Source organism: Tiliqua scincoides, chromosome 12 (genome assembly GCF_035046505.1).
Source record: "Tiliqua scincoides isolate rTilSci1 chromosome 12, rTilSci1.hap2, whole genome shotgun sequence".
Lineage (NCBI taxonomy): Eukaryota > Metazoa > Chordata > Lepidosauria > Squamata > Scincidae > Tiliqua > Tiliqua scincoides.
The window spans coordinates 14054235-14063578 of record NC_089832.1 but is presented as its reverse complement, the minus strand read 5'-3'; the positions used below and the strand labels follow the sequence as shown (position 1 = coordinate 14063578).

Genomic DNA, 9344 nt, shown 5'->3' with positions numbered 1-9344 from the left:
CCACAACAGTCAACATTTGTTGTTTTGTTCACGCTATTCTTCCAATACTATCTCATGGCATTTCAGACAGAACCCTATTTTAATTTATAGCTCGTATGAGAACATTGCTGAGGCATATAGAAAACCAGTTCCCTAGTGAAGTTATAACTTGTGAAAGAATACAGTGCCTACTACCAAGAACTGTCCCAGGTGTTCCAATAAAGTTTTGACACACCCTCTGCCCCAAATATCTAGCTTATTTAGTTAGGTTCATGCAGACGTAAGACATCAAGTAGCAGGACAGGGCTTTGAGTGGCCAGCTTATTCCAATGCCTTAGTTTACCATTTGGAGGGGTCGAGATACACACAAGCGTGTTGGACTTTGACCCAAGGTAGGTCACAGCAGTAGTATTGCACAATTCTCTTCCTTTTTGTTTCTAAGGACAGGAGGATGACAGGCCTCCAATAACTGCATTATTGGGAAGAAAAGGGGATTTCAGCAGGTACACAGCTTCTCCTTCTCCACATCCATCAAGACTCCCTGCAGTGATTAAAAAGACTGTCCTTCCGCCCGTTCAGCTGCCTGAGAGACAAGAGCAGAAAGATGGTGCTGCAGGCTGCAGACCCAGAGTTTGCCTTTGACTCCAAAGACCAAAGGGTAGGAGAAGGCAAAGCACTGCTATGGAATTAGTAGTAGCTCCAACTATGAGACAAGGTCACTCCTGAACCTTCTGCCTGCCACCTCCCCACTTCAGTGTCTGGATTTCCACCACACCACTCCGTGTCCTCCACTAGTTCCCAGGTTCAAATTACAGCTCAACCTTGTATGCAGCAGCTCTGGAAGCCGTGTCCCACCAACCCCTGCTCAAGAAAATGAGAGCCAGTTCAAACATGCATATTCACCATTTGATTACTATCAAGAACAAATGATCTGTTGATGTTGATGCTCACAGACAGAACAAGCATATCCTCCCCCCCCCCATGTAACTTCAAATGCAATACCCATTCAGGGGAGTCGGTCCGCACATTCAATTGCAAGTTTTCAAGCACAAGCGTGCTACATTTAAGCCTCACAGTCACACTCAAATCCCATCTCAGCCATGGATAGACTGGGAGGCCTTGAGCAAGTCAAATACTTTAGCTTTTGTGCCATACCTGCAAAATCAGCATAAACTACTGGCTGTTGAGAGGATGAAAACAGTTCCTTGACACAATGGAAGTGTTATACCACATAAAACAGACTGCTTGAAACAGTCTTCCAGGTTAGATAATCAGAAGGAATGAGCTTAAGTAGTATTCAACCCTTCATACTGTATTTCTAGCTGTTTCAAATTGGTGGGGGGAGGGAGGGGAGAAGAGAAATAAGCTAGCTCCTTTATGACCTGGAGATCTGGGCACCTACTCTGGAGGTAGTTAAGTAAGAACACTAAACACTTTGGGCTGAAATGTTAGCAGTGTCTTGGTTCTTTGGAGCTATGATTTACCTCGTTCTGCCCCTTGGCACCCAAACTTTTGTGTCCACTCCCCCTGCCATCAGGAACCTGTGATAGCAAGAGTAGCCATTAAGTGCCTACACAAGAAATGCAACAGTGCCTCGCTTAATGGTGTGAGTCCTTGCTTCTTTCTCTACACAACAGTGAAGGAGTGCATTGGGCTATGTAAACCTAGTGTCACCGTGCGCCAATCAAACTGAAGCAGTCTGAACGGTGCAGCAAGCCTATTTCCCCACCCCACACCTCTCAGCAAAGGGCAATTCGGATTTGTATTACAGAAATCCTCCCCACACTATGGTACAGTGAAAAAAGCCACACAAGCAGATTCTGAGCTATCTGAAAAGGACTTTGAATTACAGACCATGTCCTGCAAAGTGGAGTTTAGCAGGCTGGAAGGAAGAATCAACATATGAAAGGCATGTTTGCTGTTCCTTGTTCTTGCACTTCTCTCTCATCACTGTCTTTCCTTACCCTGACACTTCCTGTCTACTCAGATTATAAGTTTGGGAGCAGGGTCCTGTCACTGTTAGTTTTAGGTTTGTATGGCATCTCTTTCTTTAAAAGGCTTCTACTATTCTGGCTTGCTACTCTCCAAACAGCCTCTTTTCTCTCCCCCTCTGCCTGCATCCTACAAATGTTTTTCCTTTGCCTCAGCCTCTTGTCTGCCATTTCTAGTCCATTTCTAACACATCTGCTCCAAGATCTGTTTTTATTCCTCATAGCAAAGGTTGTGCCACGATTTTATGGGATACAGGCAAAGCACACAGCATGGCAATTAGCACAGAGTTCAGCTTCCTGAGAATCTCAGCTTCTTCTTTTTTTTTTTAAATGCAAGCTTCTAGCCCTTATTGCTTTGAAGATATGCTGGAAAAAAGTTTATGATTTGTTCCAATGACAGGGCGGGCAGACAATGCGTCAGTATAGCTCTTTGCCCCTTCCCAGAATTATATATGTTACTAAAATTGGCAGAATTATGCAAGATAAAAGACAGTATGCAAACTGATATAGATCAGAGAGTACAGCTTTCTCGGGTGTTGAATAGTATATTATTAAACACAACAGAGTATGCATGTAGCCAAGTAGAACGGAACTTCCTCACAGAAGTGCAATTTGTCACTCGTTGCACTCTTGGCTGCTACAAAGTCTCCCTAGTCTGGGAAAGTTGCATTTCTGTCATGATTGCCTCTCTTAGCTCTTGCAAGCTGGAGAGCAGACATGAAGTTCAAGAATAAGGGGGAGGGCAGAAGGGTGTAGTGTGGTGGTGTTCGGCAGAGTAAGGAGGGGACAAGTAGTTCTACAAACAATTTGCAAAGCTGCTTTAGAAACAGGATGGCAGTTCTTTCACTGCAGTTTCACTAACTGAAATTTGTGACTCTTAAAGGGAAAGTTTTTTGTTAGGTTTGCACTACAGCAACATCTCTTATTTCTCCCATATTTTCAGGGGGGAAGTGAAATATTACAGAACCAACCATACATCTTTCTTGGAAACAAAAGTCTGTATCCAACACTATCCAATTATTATTCAATTATTTCATTAGCCAATTAAAAGACATATCCAACTTTAAATCAAACTAGAAAAGGTTAAAAAGTTCAGTACTGACTGAAAAGGAGGAAAATCAATAATCTGCATGCTAGACACCATTATCTTGGCCATATGATGCACATTCAAAATCTCGGTCCACTCAATGCACCAGACCCATGGAGGACTTAAATGCATCAGTGACAAAACTTGTAATGGCCTTAACAAGCCTGAAAGAAGCTATCAGGATTGTATTGCCACTTACCATGCTGGAGTCATGCCAGATTGCATGCTGGAATCAATTTGTAAGTCATGTTATTCTGTTAAGTTTACCCTCCTCAGTGTTTGAAATGAGCAGCTGTTTCATAACCCTGTCTCTCTCAACCCTCCTGGGACAGAGGATAGGGACATGGGAGCATGGAAGGTGCCCTGGTTCTTTTCTCTGAATTCTTGCTTTCTCAACCAAAGGCAATCAGGGAAGGGGTTAGGCTTGGAGAAGGTTCTTGGCTGTTTAGGAATATGTCTCTGTAATGCCTTCAGCTGTGGCTTGGTCAGAGAGTAACAGCTGAGAGAAAACCCACAGGTCTCAACACCACACCCTCTGGATTTGTGCATTTACTGTTCTCTTTGTGGAATTTACTCCAAAGTTACTAGTGGAGATACTGCATTAGATTTCCATGCTACCTGAACCTCTGGCTATCTTCCCAACAACTGAATGCTTCTAATAAGAGCCAACTGGTTTTGTTCAGAATTTGTCTGCTATTATACATAAAATAATTTATTAACAGTAATCAAGATGATGGATGGGTTTAGCTTTCCGAAAATTTTCAGGCATTGGGAAAAGGGATGGAGAAGAGATCAAATACAACCACTTGCTGTGTCATACAGGGATTTTTTTTTTTTTAAAGCACTTCTTGAACTTAATTCCTGGTTTGAATTACTGTTGTAGTGAAGGCCCAACTTTCTGCCCACTGACCTCTTCAAGCCCATAATGTCCAATGATCAGTCCACCTACCTGAGAAGGGGGCAAGAAAAGGAGAAGGCAAAACATCACATGAAACAGGACAGTCTGGTAGGCCAGACAAGACAATACTATTGAACTATTAGCCAAAGTGGCTACTTTTTTTTGTCCTTGGCGTCCTAGTCAGATGAGGGGCTTGTTACTAACATGATTAGTATAAAGGTGCCATCATATAGTTGCTAGAAGCACCACGTATTTCTCCTCAAGTTGCTTTCACATTTGTTAAAAACATAAATTCAGGATTTGCTGCTGCCATTAGCAACAGTCTAGTCTGGGAGGGCTTGTAGCTCAGTGGTGGAATGCACTCCTTGCACATCAAAAGTCCCAGATTCAGCCCCAGCATCTTCATGAAAGGTGGGGAAAAAACCCTGCCTTGTTTCCCACGTAAGGTGGGTAAAAACTCCTGGAGAGCTGCTGCCAGCCAATGTGAACAATACAGAGCTAGATGGGCCAACAGCCTGAGTCGGAATGCAGCAGCTTCATATGCTTTCCTCTGCCCACCCGCCCCAATCATATTTTAAAGGTATTGGCTAATAGAATGCATTTGGTTCAAAACATACACTTTAAGCAAACTACGCCATGTGGTTTCCATTATCAAAAGATCACAAACTGTCCAAGGCATTTTTCTCTGAAGAGGACGACAAGCTGAATGAGGTATCATCAGGTTCTGGAGACGCATGATTGAAATCCATCTCTTCTAACTCGGGAGGTAAGTCGGCCAGAAGTGCCTGAATTAGATATAAAAGCACAAATAATGAGATGCTGCTGTAGTGTCTGGTGGGCCGAACTTCCTGGTTGAAGAGAAAGGGCTTATTTCCGATAACACGGTCCAGATCTAGCCTGCAAGGCTCTGCTAGAAGCCCTAGAACAGAGGTTCTCATTTGTTTCAGTCTCCGGAATCCTTTCCACTCCTAACAATGGTCTTCAGGAACCCTAGGACTCCAAGGTACACACACTGAGAAACACTGCCCTAGACAGAGAGAGCAGGGGCAACACCCAGGACTTGGTAGTCCTGCAGATCATTCCTACAATGGCTCACATTATACAGCATCTCAGCTAGGTTCTGTACAATAATTGTATTAAAAAGGATCAAACTGTGCCCACAGGTTTACTCTCTTGTGCACACTTACTTAGAAAGAAGTTCTACTGAAGCTTATGTTGGAGTAAACATAAAGTTAGGTTGTATGTGTACCATTTAGGTCAGAGATCTGATACACTTATATCAGAATGCCCTGGGACAGCTTACCAACAGCACATTTACTCCCAAGTCCCCAGTAGATCCACTGGTGGATCACTGCTGGTCCACCACCTTTGTTTGACTACCAACATTTAGTGCTTGGAAATAAGACGTGCAAACAAAATAGTAGGGGCTGTAGAGACTGAAGGCAAACTGGACCAAACACAGGGATGTGGAAAAGGAAGGCAGCCCAAGCCAGAAACGGGACAGAAGCAAGGCTGAGCCACTTGAGTGACAGGGCACATACACGGGCAAGAGCTAGACTTCTGCACTGAATAGCTAGTTTATTTCCAGTGAGTAAGATATAATTACAGCCCAAATCTTACTGAACACAATGGGCTTATTTCTGAGTAAAATAAATCACATCATTTTCAAACACCACTACCAACAGCAGCTGGGACTGCACACACCTTGATCTAAGCGGACATGCAATGTTCCAATGAATGTACAGTGCTCTGACATACAAACTCCTCGTTCAGTTCAGTGGCAGCACCAACTCCAAGTGTGCATCTCATTAAATGCAGAGATACCGTCCACCGGAAGCTTCAAATGAACATTGAAGGCTTAATGGCTTGGATCCGATGGCATCTCAAACTCACAAAACATGAGAGGGGAAAATAAATTTTCATCTCTGCTTGGTCTTACCTGCTGCTGTTCTTTATCATCTGTCTTGATAGCAAGTATCAAACTCCTAGTGAAAGCCTGTAGCTCAAAATACTTCTGTTTCTGATGTTCCAATTCATTCTCAATGAATCTAACTTCCTCATTCTAAAGAGAGGAGGAGAAATTGATGGATCAACTATTAGCATTTTAGAATCAGTCGACTGCTCCAATTGTCTAATAAAAAGAGGAGACTGCATAATTTGCAGAGGTTTGGCAAAAAAGAAAACAGTTTTATAATTTGAGCATATGGTAGTTCCTCAGAACAGTACAATTGTGAGGAAAAAACTAAGGCTTTTAGAGAAAGCCAGAACTATTTTTGACACCTTTAAAATTAGTATAAATGTTAAGCATTTAACTGCCTCTTCTATGATCTCATTCCACATTGTGAACACCTAATTATTACATACTTCAAATGGTTTTCCACTTCATCCAGACATAGCCACAGGCAGAGATGATACAAACTGCTATCAGGATATCTGGGGTTCAACCTGGGGACCAAAGTGACCAAGGCTAGAAGTAGCCTACCCAGGTCAATGGGGGCTGCTGGATACTGCTGGATTGATCAGAATAGGCCTAAGTATTAGGCACCATCAAGCTTTCTAACTTAGGCACTTGCTGCCTGCAAGGCTCCAGCTGAACCCCTCTCCCGGCATCTGGGTCTGATACAGTACTTAAGGGCCCAAGCCCATCCTTAGGAGTGACAAAATGAAACTCACCAGGAATAAGGGGGGGGGGAGGGTGAGCAAGAGAAGGAAAGAAGGTTGAAAGAGATGGTCTTTCTCTTCCTTCAAATCAACAAATGCATCTTTGACAGCGGATGATAAACTACCCTGCTGTTCCTCCCTCCTTTCCCCATCACCCCAACACATTTCTATACTCCTGTCATGTCCCACACTCCCTGGTAAAAAGAGTGCAAATTGTACAGAATAGAGAGCATTTAGGAATATTAAAATGGTAATTATCAGCAGAGATGAGAGGATACAGAGGATTCATTCAACAAACACTGCTGTGAGTTCAAACTAGAAATATTGCAGCGTTCTCCTTGGAGCACTCTTGAGAGGAATTGCAATCTGGGTCTCTCCTACCCCCTCCCCTTGAAAAGATGTGAGCTTTCCTAAATGAAAGGTATGAAGGAAAATGGCACACAGAAAAACATTTCAACATGCATGAATGACTTCTGTTCCCTCATTTGTGAGGATAACTTGCAAATTAGAATTCCAGTGTTCTTTCTGAGCAAATACGCAGCAGATGTGCGATGGGGGGAAGATGAGCAATGGGACTATGAAAGGCCTGACTGTTAAGTTTCTCCTCATTTAATACAGAGGAAAATGTTCAAAAGAAATCTAGTTCAGCAAGTAAACTCTCAAGAGCATATAAAATTCTTTCATTTATCTTTTTTCACATTTACGGCCAAGTGGCTTTAGGACACCTGATCAAAACGGCAAGGACAGCCTTACTGGATCAGATCAGAGGGCCATCCCGTATTCTGCTTCCCACAGTGACCAGAGATCACAAGCAGCACAGAAAGGAAAAAGCACCCCCTGCCCCATAGCCACATGTAGTCAGTAGTATACTGCAGAGGCAGTTGGAGGGTCTATTTAATGAGCATGCCAAACAGTTGTAGATAGACCTGTCTTCCATAAATTTGCCTAATCTAATCTTAAAGCCTTCAAATCAGTGACCATCATTCTTGAGGTTGTGGGTCTGATGTTCACATTAAAAGGAAACAACTTTTCCAGTTATAAAGCGATTGCAATAACTAGTTTTACACAGCCCAATTCTACAGATGCCTGTAAGGGGCTGCGATATCAGTATATGAACTGGTTCAGGCAACATCCTTTTCTTAGTACAGTATGCACCCCATGGTTTGCTTTGGGGGTTGTGGAGCTTGGCACATCCATTTGCGGAGATACTTGTGAATGACAGAGTGATATACAGGCTTGCACTTAGTGCTGATATACTTCAACCATGGTCCCTAGCACACTCACCCCTTCCAGCCACAGCACAGTCTTTCAAAGTATTGCAGAGTGCAATTCCATTGTACTAAGTTGTTGCAATGGCACAAGAACACTGCAATGATTCAAACTCTAAGCACCAGGTTCAGTTCCCTTTCTGCCTCACAGAGCTGATCACAGGAATCAGTTGTCACTGGTGACATAAGGTATGCAACGTGAGTAACTTTACATTTATAAAACTTTAGTAGCTTTGGTAGCATGGTAAGCAGTCTATCCTCCATATCTACTTTACCCAGGCTTCGCGCACTGGAGAGGACACTGTTCCAGAACCACTATTCAGAGCACGATACCATAGTCTTCCGAGACTGAAGGATGCCAACATATATAAGTAGCTTTATGTTGCCAACAACTCCTCGCTCCCATGATCTGCTATGGGAAGCAAAAAGGGAACAAGACCTGATATTTAATGTTTCAAAAACACTACAATGTTAAAGTATGAGACATTGAACTTAGCCTGATGGAAAACTGGGCAGGAGTGGGGAAAGAATACACATTGCCCTGAACAGAGGTTGTGGCACAGCTATTTTAGGTAACATGAAGGGTGGTTTGGTTCCTTATTACTTCGCAGAGCTCTCCACATGGATCCACAAAAAAATGTCAGCTACTTCTTTCAGACTTGTGCCTTATAAGAAAGCATTTCCCCTTTCCTCAAGAATTGGAGCAAACTAAACCCGTTGCTTGATTGTTTTTTAATGGGCAATTAAAGTTCATGTGCCATCTACTAGCACAGTCAATGCAAATATGCATATTTATGCCATGACAATATGGTCAGGAAGGCTAACTGTTTATGTCAAGTGCAGAATAATTAAAAAAAATCAGGGCTCACACAACAAGCCATTCAGTTTGATGACATTAAGAGAAGGTCACATCTCCCCCCCCCCCCACACTCATTCAGCATGGATCTTACCCTGAAGGTAGATCTTAATTATACATGCAACATGTTTTCCAAGACACTCCACTCATTTTACAATCTAGGTGAAGTTCTGGTTCAAAACACATCTCTTAACATAACACTAAGTGATATTTGTTTGAGGGCGTTCGTTGAAAGTGAACCACCCCCACTTCTTATGTACACATGTAACCTTTGCAGTTTCAGCAGTTGTCACACTTCCAACTGCTTTTCCTTATACTGCATCAAAAGCAAATGTTGGGTTTCAATCCACAAGCTGCTGAAAATCAGCACTGCCCATCTGTCTTCAAAGAAACCCACACCCTGCTCCTAAACATTTACTCTAGCACCATCTGCCTGCAATGTTAGACTATGCCCACAATCTCAGATCAAAAACTGCACACTCATGACATTGTGTTGTCACAGCTGAGGGTATCTGTCCCTGCCTTCTCCCCCCCCCCCCACTAATATCTGGTAAGTTTTTGAAGTGGGTTGCGCACCAGCTTGAGCAACAGGAGGTTACCTTAA

General features: G+C 42.9%; 1 protein-coding gene across 5 annotated transcripts in view; it reads right to left on the bottom strand.

Moving 5' to 3' along the window:
- Positions 1-961: 961 nt before the first annotated feature.
- Positions 962-9344, bottom strand: part of HDX (highly divergent homeobox) — a 37156-nt gene continuing 28773 nt past the window's right edge. For 3 of the 5 annotated variants that reach the window (XM_066640084.1, XM_066640086.1, XM_066640087.1), the window contains 2 exons: positions 5895-6017; positions 962-4740 (listed from right to left, as the gene is read on the bottom strand). In XM_066640084.1, the coding sequence (XP_066496181.1) occupies positions 4615-4740; positions 5895-6017 (249 nt within the window). In that variant the 3' untranslated portion in view covers positions 962-4614. Of the gene's footprint in view, positions 4741-5894; positions 6018-9344 lie in introns of those variants that run through there. The other 2 variants (XM_066640085.1, XR_010795017.1) reach the window with 2 other exon arrangements.